General features: G+C 59.5%; 1 protein-coding gene across 1 annotated transcript in view; it reads left to right on the top strand.

Moving 5' to 3' along the window:
- Positions 1 to 366: 366 nt before the first annotated feature.
- Positions 367 to 16,855, top strand: part of NOL4L (nucleolar protein 4 like) — a 143,085-nt gene continuing 126,596 nt past the window's right edge. The window contains exon 1 of the mRNA XM_031004912.3: positions 367 to 1,131. Within this exon, the coding sequence (XP_030860772.1) occupies positions 811 to 1,131 (321 nt within the window). The 5' untranslated portion in view covers positions 367 to 810. The remainder of the gene's footprint in view (positions 1,132 to 16,855) is intronic.

Genomic DNA, 16,855 nt, shown 5'->3' with positions numbered 1-16,855 from the left:
CGGGCGGCCGGGAGGCCGGCGTCTGGGCTGGGGTCTGCGCCCTACTCCCCGCGGGACCGCCGCGTCCGGGAGGAGCGGGGCCTGCGAAGCTCCGGGCCCGGCCCGGCCAGACGGAACGCGGTTCCTGGGCTGGGCACTGCGCGCCTGTGGTTCCTGCCCTCCCGGCGGCTGCGGGCGCGGCTGCCCCCGCGCCCCCAGGGGCCGGGCCGGGCGGGGGCTGGGCCCGGCGGGCGGGCGCAGGAGGAAGGGGGGGGCGGGCGGCGGCGAAGGCTGCGCCGCTCTAACAGGTGGGATCCCGCGGCGTGGTGGAGGCGGGCGCGGGAGGAGGAGGAGGAGGAGGAAGAGCCGCGGCAGCGGGAGCCTGAGCAAGAGCAGGATGAGCCGCGCAAGCTGACAGCCACTGCTGCCGCCCGCGCCCAGGCTCGGTCTCGCTCCCAGCGCTCGGGGCCGCTCCCCGCCTCCCGCCTCCCCCGGCCGCCCGCGGGGCGGCCCGCCCCCTCTGCACCTCCGGGCCCGGAGCTGCCTCCATCGCTCCTGCATCCCGGCCGGGGGGAGGAGGAGGCGGAGCAGGAGGCGAGCCGGAGCCGCCGCCGCCAACGCCGCCGCCGCCGCCCGAGCAGGACAGAGCGCGCCGCAGCCCCGCGCGTCCGGCCGCCGCCCGCGCCCATCCAGCAGCCTCGCCGGAGCCACACCGCGGGACAGCCGCGGCCGCGGCGCGTCCCGGCCCGGTCCAGCCCAGCCCAGCCCAGTCCCGGCACCGGGCGGCCCGGCGGCTGGCCCGCCCCCGAGGGCGCCGGGCGCGGCGGGAGGATGCCGAAGCCGACGCTGCTGCTGCGCGGGGGCTGGGAGCGCGAGCGCAGCCCCGGGGACTCGGAGCTGGGCCGCCAGTTCCGGGACTGGTGCTTGCGCACCTACGGCGACTCGGCCAAAACCAAGACGGTGACACGCAGCAAATACCAGCGGATCGCCGAGGTCCTGCAGGGCGGCGGCGGGACTGGCGCGGGCAGCGGCCCCGCAGCCGGCGAGAAAGGCAAGTTCCAGTTCTGGGTGCGCTCCAAGGGCTTCCGCCTGGGCAGCGGCCGGGAACCCAAGATGGGCCAAGTGGTGTATGTGCCGGTCAAGACGGGCTCGGTGAGTGCGCGCGCGGCGGCCGCGGGCGGGTCCCGCCGCGGGGCTTGGGGCAGGCGGGCGGGGGCGGGGTGGGGGTGTGGATGTGTGTCCGAACGTGTGTCCCTGAGGTTGTCCGTGTGTCGGGCCCGCCGGAGGCGCACGCGTCCCTGCTCACCGGCCCTCCCCGGCTCGCCTGGGCAGCGCTCCGGGTTCGGGGCGTCCCTGCCCCCCTCCGCGCCGCTGCCCGGGCCGTGGCCGTGCCGGGCAGGCTGTCCCGGGCTGCTCACCCCAGCATGTTCCGTCCTCTTGTCCCCTCCCCCCGCCAGCAGGCGGCTGCTCTGGAGCCCGAGCCTCCCCCCGCCCGCCCCGGGGCTGCCTGTCCCGGGCGCCTCGCGCTCCCGCCCCCGGGCCGGCTGGGCGGTGTGTGTGTGTGTGTGTGTGTGTGTGTGTGTGTGTGTGTGTGCGCGCGCGCGGAGGGTGGTGCCGCGGGGTGGGGGGGGGAGGGAGGCAGGGGCAGCCGCGGGACGGGGAGTCCGCCGGGCCTCCCAGCGCCAGGGGAGGGGGCCCGCCTGGGCACTGTCGCCCCGACCGCACCCGGGGCTGGCCCGGGGAGGGGCGGCCGGAGCCGCAGCCTGGCGCAGGAGCAGCCTCCCGCGGGTGGGTGGGGCGCCCCCTCAGCCCCCCGGGCCCCTCCTTCCCCCTGCCCTGGGACGGGGGCGGCCTGACCTATCCATCCCCTCCCCTCCCCCGTCCCCCGGGCCGGCCAGGTCCGGGCGGGGTGGCGTGGGGGAGGGGGCGGGGAACCGCAGCCGCCTAAAGGGAGGAGGCGGGCGGCCGGGCGGGGGCGTCCCCTCTGGCCCGGGGCGCCCTGGAGAGGGCGTGCGGCGCGGGCCCCGCGGCTCCCCCGCCGGGACCTCATTGTTCTGCAGAGGGTGGGGGCTGGGGGGGGCGGCCGCTCCCGGGGCGCTGCTGAGCTTTGAACTTTACGTCGCCGAGACCCTCCATTAGTGCGTTCCGCCCTCGGCCCTGTCGGGCCGCGCCGGCCTCCCCCCGCCCTCCTTGCTCCCTCCCCGGCCGGAGCGCGAGAGCCGGGCCGCCCCGCGCCGGCCTCCCTCCCTCCCCCGCTCCCCCGCTCCCCCTTCCGCGCTCCTCCCCCGGCCGGCCCGCCCGCCCCGCGCTCAGCCCCGTCCCCGGCCGGAGCGGGCTCTTCACACACAATTGATTCGGTCGTTACGAAAAGTGCACTTGTCCCCTCCCCCTCCCCCTCCGCGGCCGCCCGGGCCGGGCCCGCGGGGTGAGGGGGCCGCGAGGGAGGGAGGCGGGAGCCGGGGAGCAGATCCGGAGGCGCCTCCCCCCGCGCCCAGGGGACGGGGCTGCAGGCCGCGGGGAGTGGGAGCCGCGAGCGCGGAGGGCGGGCGGCCCATCTGCGAGGAGCGCTGATAACCGCGCTGCGGCCGCCAGCAGCCCATCTGCGCCGCTGCCGCCTCCGGCCGGACCGGGAACAGGGGCCCGGGCCGAGGGGCGCGCCGGGACCGGGTTCCCCGAGGGGGAAGCTGGGGCAGTGACCCAGCCCGCGCAAGGCTGGGACCCCCCCAGCCTAAATCAGCACTCTCGCTCAAACCCGGCGAGTCTGGGTCATTGTCCCCTCCCCCGATCGAGTCCAGGACCCCTCCCCCAGCCCAAATCAGTGCCCACTTTCCCAGATGGGGAGTATGGGTCAGCCCTCCCCACACTGCCAGGTCGGTCCCCTCCTCGGTTCTCCCATCTTGGGTCACTGTCCCCCGCCGGAGTGCGGTTTTTCTGAGGTCAGTGACCCACGAGATGGTTGGCTGAGTCTTGCCCCCTACCCTAGGTCAGTGCCCTCTGCCATAAGGGCTTCCCGGGTCGGTGCCCCCCCCCCCCCCCCCCGATCCTGGTTACACCTCCCTGAAGAGCTGGCAGCCTTGGCCCAACCTTCTTAGTCTGAGGCAGGAACCCTGAGTCCACCCTCTCCTGGAGTTGGGGGGTGACCCCCCCAGACCTGGCAGCTGGCTCACTGGCTTTCTGTGTGGCTCGACTTCTCCCTAAGGAGTGGGCATCTGGAGCAGTCGTCCACTCTTTATCCACACAGCTGTAGAGGCTGAGCACCCCCTCCCCCTATCCAGGCCACATGCAGAAACTGGGTGCTGGGCCTGGACCCCAGGTCCTGCCGGCCCAGCTGCTGGCTTCAGATGCTCCTTGAGACCCACGCTGACCCGCTCTGCCTGCCCCTGGCAGCGCGACCGTCCCCAGTCTCCACCCTGGCTCTCAGACCAATAATGAGCCCTCCCCAAGGGATCACCTGCCTGGGAGGCCGAGAAAGGGGACCCAGGCCTCCCAGTCCAGGCTGCCAGGAGATCGACAAACACAACAGACGTGCCCTCCCTCGACAGCCCGCCCCTCGGGCTCCCCACGCCTGCCTGCCTGGCCTGCTGGTCCCCAGAGAGCCCGTTAGTTACCTGCCACTCGCCCAACCAGCCGGAGCCAGGCAGGAGATGCCACCCCCATCTCCAAGTTCTTTCCTGGGGCCCAGTTATTATTTTTATATTTCCATTTTCCTTTTCACTGATCCAAGAGGAACAAATCCTGCTGGGAATTCTGGGGCAGCCATTGGCCTCTTCCTGGGAGGGGCTGAATGGGACCTCCTTTGAAAGGTGCAAAGGACGTCTCCTATGATCCCTGGCCTACACACACACACACACACACACACACACACACACGCACGCACGCACGCACCCACACACACCCCCTCACCCCTGGTGTCATTTGGGAGAGAGCCTGTAGTTTGGTCCTCGGTGGGTTTTTGTGAAGGTCATTGGGCCATAAACCTTTGTCAAAAGCATTTGTTTAGTACCCACAGGCCTTGTGCGGGCACTGGGGTGCTCAGGTGGGTGGGGCTCTGTGCCTGCTCCCAGGTCACCCAGCTGTCGGGGGTGGTGGGCATAGCTGAGGACAGGATAAAGAAGCCCATGGGGGCTTCAAGAGAGAGCAGGTAGAAAGATTCCAAGGAAGAAGGGAGGTGGGAGTTGGGTCATCCAGCAGACAGGCCCCATATAGCCTCTGTCCCCAGGGTGGCCATGGTGTGTCACCTCTCTTCCCCATTGCTCTCTGGCTGCCCCCACCCTGGGCCTCCCTTCCTCCTCCCACAGCCATATGCGGTGCTGTGGTCGGGGCCCTCTCCTAGTCCTGGCCAGCCTCGGGTCGATGATCTGACACCACTTGTCCTGTCCCATCTGGCCCTGAGCTTTTCTGGGTGTGTGTGACAAAGGCTTAATCTGTCCGGACGGGCCCAGGGCAGAGAGAGGGCGAGGGGAATTACACTCCACAGGGCCTCCTGCAGCTGGGGCCTGAGTGGGGGTGGGGCAGGGCGGGGGTCGAGGAGAAGCCTGGGCGTGGGGGAGAGGCAAGTTGGCCTCCAGTTTGCAGGTTGTCACAGGAAGTAGAAGGTGGAAGCAGGGTATGGAGGAGAGGAGGGCGGAGTCCTCCACGGGCAGCTAGGGGTGCTGGTGGGGATAAGATCTCTTTATGACAAGAGCCAGCTGGGGGCCTCCTGGCCGGGCGAAGCCTGGTGAGGATTTATTATTTCTTACGTTTGGCCTGCTCCAGGGCTGTGGGCTGCCAAGCGGGGGAAGCAAACCCCTTGGAGACAAGACCCTCCAATTCCGTTCCGGCATTGGCCGCAAAGTAAAACAACCCCTTTCCTTTTCCTCTGGCCTCTCTGAGTGGAGCGAGTGGAGCCGTCCCCAGAGCCTGCGAGGGCCGCAGGTTACGGCTGAGGTGGGGCCCTGGGCTGTCTGTCAGTTCCTAGGATCAGAGCACCCCAAGGCTCCGTGGAGAGATAGAGGTTCTCAGCCCAACTGTACCATCTTCCAGATGGGAAAACTGAGGCCTAGAGAGAGGAAGTTTCCATTTGTTGAGAGCCAGGACTGGAACACGGTTCTCTGTGCACCGCTGTAGCTTCTCTGTGGACCTGCCACATGCCAGGAATCCCGCCATTAGAGGCCCATTCCCCAAGGGAAACTTCGAGATTGCCAAACTCCACTCTCAAAACCAGGCTTTTGCAAGCTGGACCCCAGGTGTTCCACTACCCAAATTGACTAATGGTGGTCTTTTCCCAGTTTGCAACAACGTTCATTTAGTGGAAAGCATTTTCAGGCCTAAGTCTTTCTCCCCAGAGCTTTTGTGTAAACCTTTGGCACCTGCGGCCGCTGGTCTGGGCGGGAAATGGCCTCTGACTTAGCACCGTGTAATATGTGCTGTGACCTTTGGTTGAGTCCCTCAATATTTCCTGGTTTTCTCCGAATTATCAGTATAGCGGCTGTTTCGGGGGTCACCTACTGTGTGCCTGTCACTGGGCTGAGGCGCTGATACGCATCAGCTTGTGGAATTCTCACAGCAGCCTAGAGGCCAGTGCTGTGATTACTGCTACCTTCACATGAGTAAACTGAGGCTTAGGGAGGTTCAGAACTTCCCCTAGTCCACACCAATGCCAGGGCCTTGCATACATCTCCATTCTGACTTGAAGGGTCTTGCAACCTGATCCAATTTGAAAGCATAGGTCTTTCATGTCAAGCTTTCAGTCCATTACACTTTAGTCTGAATTAGTTTCAAAGCCTCCTTCTGGTCAAGATGTCTGTATTCACAGGCTGGTGCCTGAGGCAGGACTGGCACAGCATAAAGTCTGTGGGCTTTCCTAGGGCTCATGAAGATGGGTGTGGGGTGGGGAGGAGGGAGGACGCCTCTGTTGTCCTGGGTCCTGAGGGGGCTTTTGGAGGAAGGTTGACAGTGATGCCTGGCACAGGCTCCATTTGCATTTTTTGTGAGTGGCAGAGCGTGCGTTTTTGTCAGTTACACGTTGTGATTTGGGTGGCATGGTCCTGGGTAACTCTGGGGGGCTGCATTTCAGTGCCAGGGTGATGCAGACAGGTCAGGCTCTGCCTTCCTGGGGCCTCCCCTCTAAGTCCTGGGTCACTGTCTGCTGAGGGGTGGGGACACCGTGCACCCTTCTTCCCTGGGTAGGAGCTGGCAGGAAAACCCTCTCCTTTATGGTCCCTGCAGGCTGCTTTGTCGTCCCTGCACGTCTGGGAGGCTGGAAGGCCCATCTGGGACCTCAGAAATGCTGCTGGGAGGATTGTGGGGTGGGGAGCCTGTGGCTGGGGGTGTCTGGGGACCAAGGTGGAGGGCCTCAGGCATACCTGGGCTTCTTCAAGCCAGATCTTAGCTCAGAGGTTGTGCGACTGAATCCTGCACATGTGTGTGCTCACGGGCTAGAACACGCATGTGCGTGTGTGTGTGTGTGTGTAAAAGTGCAACTGTGTGGGTGTGAGTGTGCTGTTCCTATCTATGTGCAGGCTAGAAATGCTTGTGTGTGTGTGCGTGGAGTGTGTGCAGGGCACAGGTGGAGAGGCTCCTCTGCGTGTTTGTCGGCATCTATGTGAGCACCTGGGCTGTGGGCCTTGGCAGCTGCGGGTGTGACTGCGTGTGCTTGCACTCATGTGAGATCTGGATTGGACTCACCCTGTCTGTCTGCCGGTGTGGTGCTGTTGGGATGTCCTCCATCATCACCAAGTCACCTGAGCTGCTGCCCTGGCCCCTGCCGTCCCTGGAGTCTCAGCAGCTGGCTGAAGCCAAGTGGTGGCCGTAAGAGGTGGTGCCATACCCCCGTCCCTATGACTGCAGCCAAGGCATCTCCTTGTTCCAGCTTCCCACTGCCAGCTCCTACCCGCCTCTTGCTATGCTCCTATAACAAAGCTCAAAGCCAAGCATGGGGCGGGAGGGTCCTGGGAGAAAAGGCTCTGAACTTGAAGTGAGGGGGCCAGGGCCTATGGGGTCCTAACTCAGCTGTTTAATTGCCACATGACCACGGGCAAGTAGCCTGCCTGGCCTCTCTCAGTCTCAGTTTCCTTTTCTGGAAAATGGGCTCTAAAACTCCACTTCTTGGCAAACTGGAAAAGGCTCTGCTGTCATTTGAGGATGGTGGCTAAGGAATGTGCTTGAGGCCACCCTGCTCACTCATGTCAAAGCCAGGCCTACCAGCCTGGGGACATGGTGAGACCCCATCTGTATACAAAATTTTAAAAAACTCAGGCATGGTGGCACGCACCTGTAGTCCCAGCTACTCAGAAGGCTGAGGCAGGAGGATCACTTCAGCTCAGGAGTTAGAGGCTGCAGTGAGCTGTGATCATGCCACTGCACTCCAGCCTGGGTGACAGAGGGAGACTGTCTCAAAAAGAACAGAGAACGAGGCTAGGCCCATGGGCCCCAAAGCAGGTAAAGAAGCAGCTGGAAGTTGGTGACAGCACCCACCAGGGCCAGTGGCTTATTAGAACAAGAACTCTTGAGTCCACTTTGATGTAGAGAACAGGTAAAGGGCCTGGGCTTTAATGCTACAGGACCCTGGGTTCAAATCCCATCTCTGCCCTTTTATCAGTTTGGCCTTAATTTTCCTTCCTTCCCTCCCTCCCGCCCGCCCTCCCTCCCTCCTTCCTTCCTTCCTTCCTTCCTTTCTTCCTTCCTTTCCTCCTTTCTCTCTTTCTTTTTTGACGCAATATTGGCTTACTGCAACCTCCGCCTCCCATGGCCTTAATTTTCTCATCAGTAAAATGGAACTGTAATCATATTCCTCTTCTAGGAGTGATGTGGAAATTAATGCTTTCATGCACGTAGGGCCCCCAAATGTAGCAAATCTTAGGAAATGTTAGCTGCTGTGTGATCTCACTGAGCCTCAGTATTCCTCATCTGGAAAATGGGAATGGTGATGAAGGATGTTGTGAATATTAAATGGTACAGTGGAGACGAGGCACCCAGCCAAGTCCCTGGCATAGAGTAGGTAGGCAGCAACTATGAGTTCCCTAGAGGTTGTATCTGAGTCATTTCTGTGTCTCCAGTACTATCAGGGGCCTGAGAAATGTTGCATTGAATTGAACAGAGAAGGCTTTTTCTTTTCTTTTTTTTGAGACAGATTATCGCTTTGTTGCCCAGGGTGGTCTTAAACTCCTGAGCTCAAGTGATCCTCCTGCCTCAGCCTCCCAAGTAGTTGGGCTTACAGGCGGTGGGCACTGCACCTGGCACCAGAAGTCTTGGTGAGGGATGGAGATGTGGCATGAGCCCCCAGAGCTGGGAACTTGCAGACTCAGGGTCTCTTGCTGCCCTGACTGGTTCCTGCCCTGCAGTGAGCCTCATTATGTTTAGTTATGACATACAGAAGGCTCCAGTGATCTCCCTGCCTCTGAATTCTTCCCAGGTGTCAGATCCCAGAGGTCAAGGAAGGGCGCTGGAGGGCTTTCCCAAGGCCTGGCAGGCACCTGCTGAGAAGAGGGACAAGCCTCTCGCCCTTCTGTATGGACCTGACCCCCACCCGGCCCCTGCCTTCTCCGTATGGACCCCACCCCCGCCCAGCCCCCTGGCTGGGAACCTGAGTTCCTGGGCTCTGGATTTGTAAGGAGAACACATAATGGCTGGCGTAATGACTGCCTCCCTCCGGCAGGGGTCTGAGCCCATCTCCCAATTTTTCAAGCCCCTGCCATGTGCCAGATACATTATTCCATTTAATCTCCCCTGGGTTCTGTGAAGTAGATGAGAACTTGGTACCAGACAGGCCAGGGAACCTCCTCAAGGCCCACAGTGAACACACAGCTGGGCTGGAGCTCCAGGGCTCTGTCTGACCCTCCAAACCCCAGAGCCTGGAGGCAGGGGCACGGGAGGACCCCCGGGAGTGAAGGCAGCAGGGGTGCCCTAGCTCTCCACCCACCCCTGGCTCATGGTGCCCTCTTGCCTTTAGTGAGGGCACCCCACGTAAGCTTTCTAGACCTCAAGGCTGCCCTCCCACCTGGCCAGACCCAGCCTTGTGGGAGACAGATGCCCCTGCTGCCTCTCGTCCATGCTCTTCCCCTCCGATTTCAACTGCAGCTGCAGGCCTGGCCTGGGCGGGCTGCTGGGCCAGCAGACGGGAGTCGTGGGGAGTGGGGAGACAGCAGAGCAGGTGGGAGGCTAGGCCCATCCTCTCACCCACATGGTTGTGGATCCCGGAGCACTAGTCCTCTTGGCCACCCTGGACATGGAGCTCCTCCCCTGCAGATGGGGAAACTAAGGCAGAGTGGAGGGAACTCACTCAAGGTCCCAATGAGCTCCAGAGCTGAGTGTGAGCCACTGGTTCCCAAGCCCAGGTCATTCATTTATTCACTTCCTCGCTGCCCTTCCTGTACAGCAGCTGCAGCCTTCCCCTTCCTAGGCCACACCTGAGAGTCACTTCCGACCCCTTTCTCTGACCTCCTCTCCCTCCCAATCCAACCCATTTGCAAATCCTGTTGGTTCTACCTTCAAAGCACATCTCAAATTCTACCATGTCTCATGGCCTCCACTGCCTCCAGCCTGGTCCAAGCCTGGAGAGGTGGCTGCCTCCCCGCGGGGCCCCCTGTGTCTACCCTGTTCCCTGCCCACATAACCCCTTCTTCCCACAAACAGCCAGAGGAAACCTTGGAAACCCCAAGTCAGGTTCTCTCCCTCCTCTGTCCAGAACCCTCCAAGACTCCTGTCTCACTCAAAGCAAGAGCCAATGCCTTCCCAGTAGCCTGCAGAGCCCTGCGCGATCTGGCCCTGGCTGCCCGCTGCTCTCAATTCCCTCTCGCCTCGTTCATTTGGCCTCAGCCACACTGGCCTGTTTGCTATTCTCCAAACATGCCAAATACAGTCCTGCCCCAGGCCCCTTGCACTGGCCTTCCCCTAGCTTGGAATACTCTTTCTTCAGATCTCTGCATGGCCAGCTCTTCTCCCTCTTCAGGTCTTTGGTCAAATGTCACCTGCTCAGAGAGGGCCTCCTTGATCACCCAGTGAGGACCACCTTAGATCCCTTGGAGCATCCCCCATCTCTCTTTTCTGCTTGATTTTTCCTCTGTGGCCCTTATCACTCCCTGACATTATATGTATTTCACTACTTTCTGTGCTTAGGATCTGTCTCCTCCAAGGTCATGAGCACTAGCAGGGCGGACTGCATCTGTATTTTTTTTGCTGCTGTGTCCCCAGGACCCAGACCAGCCCCTGCCCTTAAGGGGCTCCCCACTGGGCAGGGTGGTTCAGCAGATGTCTCAGAGCCGGGTTCTGAGAACTGCCTAGCTCTACACAGAGGCCCTGAGCAGCCCCAGGGTGCAGACCCACCCTCCCACGGGACAGGGCCTGAGAAGTCCTCGGGAAAGTGACATTTCACCTGGACCTTGAAGTCCAAAAAGAACTTTTCAGCAAGAGCAGAGCATAGGGAAGCTCATTCCGGTGGGTGGGACTGGTTTTGGCGGGGTCAGCGTGGGCGTTGTACGACGGATCCCAGGGCCAATTTTCTTAGAGAAGCATGTTTGGAAGAACATTCTAGATGGAGTGGAGATGAGTAAATGGCCAAGTCAGCTTGAGAACCACAGTGGGGTCCTGAGGGGGTGAGCTGGCAAGATTGGTTGGGGCCAGATGGAGGAGAGAGATCTGAAGAGCCCATCGCATCAGGCACAGCAGGGAGCTCACAGGAGGGTTCTCACGTGGAGGGAGCTAAGGTCACGTTGGGGTTTTAGAAGGAACACTCAGATTCTGTGGTGAGAGGCGAGAGGGCGATGGAGAAGGAAAACCAGGCAGAGGCATAGTGAGGTGAGGGGAGAAAGGCGTGACGGGTTTCCTCGACGGACCAGCGGTTGAGTGGCTGGGGCTAGGTGAGGTGGGAGTGGGGCGAGGGAGGCTAGAGGGTCGCAGGCAACCCCGGGATTTGTGGGTGGGAAGAGTGGTTTAGGAAACCGGGGTGCAGATCTGGGGTGAAGGCGCAGGGGCAGGATCTGGGGCACAGCATCCAAGGGTGTCCTGTAGGCTGGCAGCCTGTGGCGGTGGGAGGCCGTGGAGGGGACCCCATGACTCAGGCCTCGGTGGGGCCAGCGTGGGAGTCATCATGTTACCCGGGCCCCCTCTCCAGCTTGGAGCCCTCCCCTCCCGGCTGGGACCCGACACAAGCTCCTGGGAGGCCTCTGCTTGGGTGGATGACTCATCGTTTTCTCGGCATCCCCGGGCTGAGGAAATGTTCAAGGAGACATGGGGCCCTTCCTTCAGCAGGCCAGGCCCTGACTGGATGCTGGCGAGTCGAGAAAAACACAATCGGGCCTCCGGCCTTGTCTGAGGACAGCCCTCAGGGGTGTTTCCGAGAGCCCCTGGCTTCCACAGCCTTGCACAGTCCTCAAGCACCCTGAAAGGCTGTGTTATGACCCCATTCTACAGGTTAGCAAACCAAGGCACAGGCTCTGCTGGGCCCCCAGCTAAGCACCCACTAGGTGCCTCAGTTTCTTCGTCTGTAAAATGGGTGTGATGATTGCCCCTCACCTGCAGGTTGTTGGGAAAAACTAAAGGCAAGAATCCATGTGAAATGTTTAACTCGTGGGATTGTCATTGTCATGAGGATGTGAAGAGGGGTCTCCCTGGTCAACAGGGGCTCTTGACTGGGCAGAGCCACTGTAGGGACATCCAGAAGGCGGTATGGCCAAGGACAGTCCTGCATTTGGATCCCAACTCTGGCAACAGCTGTGTGGTTCTGGGCAAATGGCTTGCCTGCTTTGATCTCTGACCCCTTCTGTATAAGGGGGTGATAAAACCCGTACCCCAAGGGGTAGCTGGGAAGATGGCATAAAACCAAGCCTGCCAGGTGGGCCACAGAATAGGGGCTGCTGCTCCATCTTGGGGTCTCTCAGAGCAAAGATCCCGAAGCCAGGCAGCTGTGAAGCTCCCAAGGGTGGTTCCGAGGCTCTCTGTGGGGTGATAGGAAAGCCTGGGCTGAGGGGAGAGAAGAAGGGAGGCAGCTCAGAGGGCTCAGGCTGGGAGGCTCCATGGAGGATGGATGTTCTCTGGAGGCTGAGGTTGAGACAGGAGCAGGCTAGGGGTGAAGGGCTTTATGTTGATTCAAGGCCCCGGCAGGTCAGCAGAGCAGTGGGGGTCTGGAGCCAGGGGCTGCGTTCAGGTTCTGCCGCTTACTGCTGTGCAGTCTTGGGTAAGTTACTTCCCGTCTCTGAGCCTCAGTTTCCTCATCTGTAAAATGGGATGATAATAGCTATGGATTCAGTTATATCCTCCTTCTATGCTATTGTATAGAAGTATCTATACCAAGGTGTGGACAGTCAAGCCCTCAATGAAAGGAAGCTGTGATCGGGATTGTGACTGAGATGGAATCAATAACCCTAGAAGCTGTGATGAAGCTAGGTGAAGCAGTGCCACCGAGTGGGTCTCTGGAGCTCAGACTGGCTGGGGTTTCAATGGATCTCTGTGACTCATTAGCTGAATGACCTTGAAGCAAGTTGCTGCCCCTCTCTGAGCCACAGTTTTCTCATCTGTAAAATGGATCCAGGCCAGGCACAGTGTTTCATGCCTGTAATCCCAGCATTTTGGGAGGCTGAAGTGTGAGGATTACTTGAGCCCAGGAGTTTGAGACCAGCCCTGGCAATATAGTGAGACTGTGTCTCTATAATAACTAAAAAAAATTAGTTGGGCATGGTGGCGCCATGCCTGTGGTCCCAGCTACACTTGAGCCTGGGAGGTTAAGGCTGCAGTGAGCCATGGTTGTGCCACTGCACTCCATCCAGCCTGGATGACAGCGAGACCCTGTCTGAAAAAAAAAAAAAAAAAAGGATGCAATAGTATGACCTATCTCTCAGAGCTGCCTTGGGGAGCTGAAGAGAGACTCCATGTCAAGTGCTCAGCATGGGAAACAAGAGCTGCTCTCTGCTTATGCCTGTGGTGTGGCCAGTGGCAGTGAGACCTTACGGACATGGAGTCTGGGGCAGGGGACACTGGAGCAGAGAGCTGCAGAAGGGGCAGTGGGCAGAGGTAGAAGGGAAGCCAGAGCGTGTGCAGGGAAACTGGGCTGGGGGGCTTCCAGGAGGGTAGTGGTCAGCTGGGTTTGCCTCCAGGATTGACAGGGCCCCAGCCCCCAGATCTGGAGGAGAGGGGGCCTTGATGGAAGGCCAGAGGGCAGAGGGACAGCGCCGAGCCAAAGGTGGTGGGAAGCGGAGGCCGGGAGTCCTGCTGCTCCAATCAGAGGCTGGTCATCGGGGAGGAGGGGCGAGGGGCAGTGGGCTCCACGGAGTCCAGGCTGTGCATTACGGGACTGAGAGCGGGAATGAGAGCCCTGGGTTCGAATCCTGACTCACCAACTGGCTTGGATCCATCTTAACTTCTTCCATTCTCACATCTGTAAAATGGGGAGAGCAATGTCAGCTACTTCTTCCAGTTGCTGTGGGGAGAATCTGGAATACATGAAGTACTCAGTCCGTGTCTGCTGTAGAGTGAGAACAATGGCAGTCATGACACAGCCAGTATTGCCCAGTGCTTAGGAAGTGCCAGGCCCTGTGCTAAACACTTTATGCACACGACCCCATGTGATTGTCCAAACTTGGTGGCCGCTGTGATCCTTATCTCGCCAATGGAGATTCAGAGGCTCAGATACGTAAAGTAAGATGCCCAAGAGCACAAAGCTGGGAAGAGGCAGACCACAGACTCCAGCTAGCACAGGGAAGGGTTGTGTCCTCAGCTCCTTAAATCGCCATCCTTCTGACAGCAAGGCTTAGATTCTGGGATCCTCTGTGGTGTTACGTGGTCTTGGATGATGGTTCATCCCAGGCTGGGGAGTTGGGTGTGAATCTGCCTGGCAGAGGGTGCCAACCTTGGGATATTAGGCACAAGCGGGTCTATTGGTAGGGTTCACCCTCAGGGATCCCCCAAAGATTCTGCAGTTCAGGGAGGGTACAGAGTAGCATGGAGCCCCACAGCCAACCGCTGGCCACTCCACATCAGCCCAGGCTGGGAGAGCCTCCTGCCAGCTCCTGTGAGACCAGGCCTCTGCCCTCAGCGAGTGGGGCCTAAATGGGGAGGTGCAGCCCCACACCCAGCCCAGGCCAGCTACCAGCTGCCCCAAGAGCAGACGGGTGGCCAGTGCATGATCTTGGGCAGCCCCCTGGGGGGTTAGGACAGGGAGAGAGTGCCTTGGTGGCTGGGGAGGAAGCACGGAAAGCCTCTTGTGAGGAAGGAAACTGTGCCATGGGGAGAGGAGGGGATAGGCCTCCTAGGAGGGGCAAGGTGGGTGAAGGTGCACGAAAGAGGTTTGTTTTATGGCAGTACACGCACATGATTTAAAACCCAAACCAAAACCGGCAGTTGGCTGGACATGGTGGCTCACGCCTGTAATCCTAGCACTCTGGGAGGCCGAGGTGAGTGGATCACTTGAGGTCAAGAGTTTGAGACCAGCCTGGCCAACATGGTGAAACCTGGTGAAACAAAAAACAAACCATCTCTACTAAAAATACAAAAATTAGCCAGGCGTTGTGGCACACGCCTATAATCCCAGCTACTTGGGAGGCTGAAGCAGGAGAATCTCTTGAACCTGGGAGGCGGAGGTTGCAATGAGCCAAGATCGCGCCACTGCACTCCAGCCTGGGCGACAGAGCGAGACTCCGACTAAAACAAACAAACAAACAAAAAAAACCCCACAATAACAAAAAGCAAACCAGCAGTTCCCTAGGACCTGATAAGTGGCCATCCCATCCCATTCCCTGCCCCCTGGTTCCCCTGCCTGGAGGGGTCCACTCCCTTCTGTGCCCAACATACTTGGCTCTGGAGTGGGGTTCCTCAGTTTGAATCCTGAATTCACTGCATACTCGCTGTGTGGCCTGGACAACTTGCTGAAGTTCTCTGTGCTTCAGTTTCTACATCCAAAAAAGTGGGAGTGCTAATGGGACCTGCTTCCCTGGAGGCTGTAGTGAGCATTGAGGGCTTCTTAAGGGTCGTGGTTGAGTGCTCGGTGAGTGTTGGCCATCGCCACTGTGGCTGCTGTTGTTATCATTATTATTATTAATTATTATTGTGCATATATAGCTAAGCACGCCCTGCTTGCAGTTTTAAATGCCCAGCTCCCTGTGCAGGTCCTAAAGCTCAGTTTTTGTCTATTCAGGAAAAAGAGAGGCAGAGGTAAGAAGTCAGCCCAGGGTCAACCCAGTGGCCCCAGACCTTGAGACTGGCCTCTGGTGTGGGCGGGTTTTCTGGACACCCGCTGGGCCCCAGGAAGTAGCTGCTGCTGCTTACAGGGCTCGTGGTTTGGGAACTCAATCCCTGCGCCTGTGCTGGGTACACAGGGTGGCTGTGGGGACAGGAGGGGGAAGGGTGCTATGGAAAGAGCCCTTGGCCAGGCCCCAGAAGATGGGGGCTCAAGGCCTTCCTCCGCTGCCCCTTTGGGGTACCATTCTTGGAAAGGTTCCCAAGCTCCAAGCCTTTGGGTTCCTTATCGGGAAGGCGGTGCCATTCTCTGAGCTGCTGTGGACAGCCAACGCAGCACCTAAGATGTGATGGAGGATTGGGGTTGTTCATCAGGGACCCCAGGGATCCCTGCCCTCAGGAGGATTTACAGTTGAGTTGGGAATGACGGTGTCATTGATAAGATCCTCGTTCAGGAGGTATTAACATGTAGCTGAGAAGAACCCAGCCCTGGGTTCGAATCCTGGCTGTGCTGCCTAGTAACAGAGTGACCTTGGGGAAATTAATTAACCTCTCTTGGCCTCAGTTTCCTCCTCTGTACAATGGGCCTAGCAATAGAACCTGCTGTTTGGGGTTGTTTCATGCTGGTAAGAGACTTAGCTCAGGGCCTGGCTCCTGGCAAGGCTCTGCGATCCGATCCACAGCAGTTGTAATTATTTTAAGGAACTCAGACTAACACAAGAAACTACCGGCAAATGATACAGGGCTGCAGGCAATCCATTCATTCATTGATTTGTTCAGCACATTTTGATTGGTGCCTGCTATGTACCAGGTCCTGTCATTTATTCCATAAAGATTGCCAGAGCATCTACTCTTTGCTAGGAGCTGTGCTAGGTACCGCCTCTGTGGTGGTGAACGGGACTTGATCTCTGCCCTCTCAGAGCTGGGAGTACCAGGTACCCCCCTGGCTGGAGGTCAGGGGCAGCCTAGGGGCTGGTGTGCTCTCCAGCTGGTTGGCTCAGGGAGCCAGCCCCTGTCCTGGTTGTGCCAGGCTTGCTGAGCTCCAGGAGGTGGCTTCTGCCTGGAGTCCCCCATGCCAGCCCTGCTGCCCTAGTGTCTGGCTCCTCTGAGCCCCCCTTTCCCAGGAAGTAGTACTCTAGGGAGTGCGGGAGTGCAAGGCCTTTTCCATTACTACCCCCTACCCCAGCTCTTGTCACCTCCTCCCCAGCTGTAGCACTCATTGTCCTCCCTGTTACTTCCGCCCCGCTTCACACTGTGGCCAAAGTGCTGTGTTAAAAATGTAAACCTGACCATGTTCCTTCTCTGTTCAAAACTCTCCTGTGGCTTCTCATCACTCTCTGAGCAAAAGTCACCATGACCTGCAAGGCCCAGCTCTGGTCCCTCTTTCCAGTTCCTTGGCCCCTGCTCACTTTCCTTCAGCCACACTGGCCTCCTGGCTGTTCCCCTGGACGTCACTGAGCTCTGCTGAAATGTCACCTCCTCGGAGGCCCTCCCTGATTGTCTTTTCAAAATGTCGTTGGTTCCTATCACTCTCAAGCCCCTTACACTAACTTTGGAGCTCTTATGAACATCTGACAAAGCTGTGTTTTTGTGCGTGTTCCTCTTGGGCTCCATAAGGACAGGAATATTTGCTGTCTGGTTCACTGCTGAGTTCCTAGCACTCAGTGGATATTTTTTAAATGAATGCCTCAAGCCTTGTCTTTATCCATTTTGTGCCTCAGTTTTCTCCTTT

Source organism: Gorilla gorilla, chromosome 21, assembly GCF_029281585.2.
Source record: "Gorilla gorilla gorilla isolate KB3781 chromosome 21, NHGRI_mGorGor1-v2.1_pri, whole genome shotgun sequence".
Classification (NCBI taxonomy): domain Eukaryota; kingdom Metazoa; phylum Chordata; class Mammalia; order Primates; family Hominidae; genus Gorilla; species Gorilla gorilla.
This window is presented reverse-complemented; position numbering and strand designations above follow the sequence as displayed.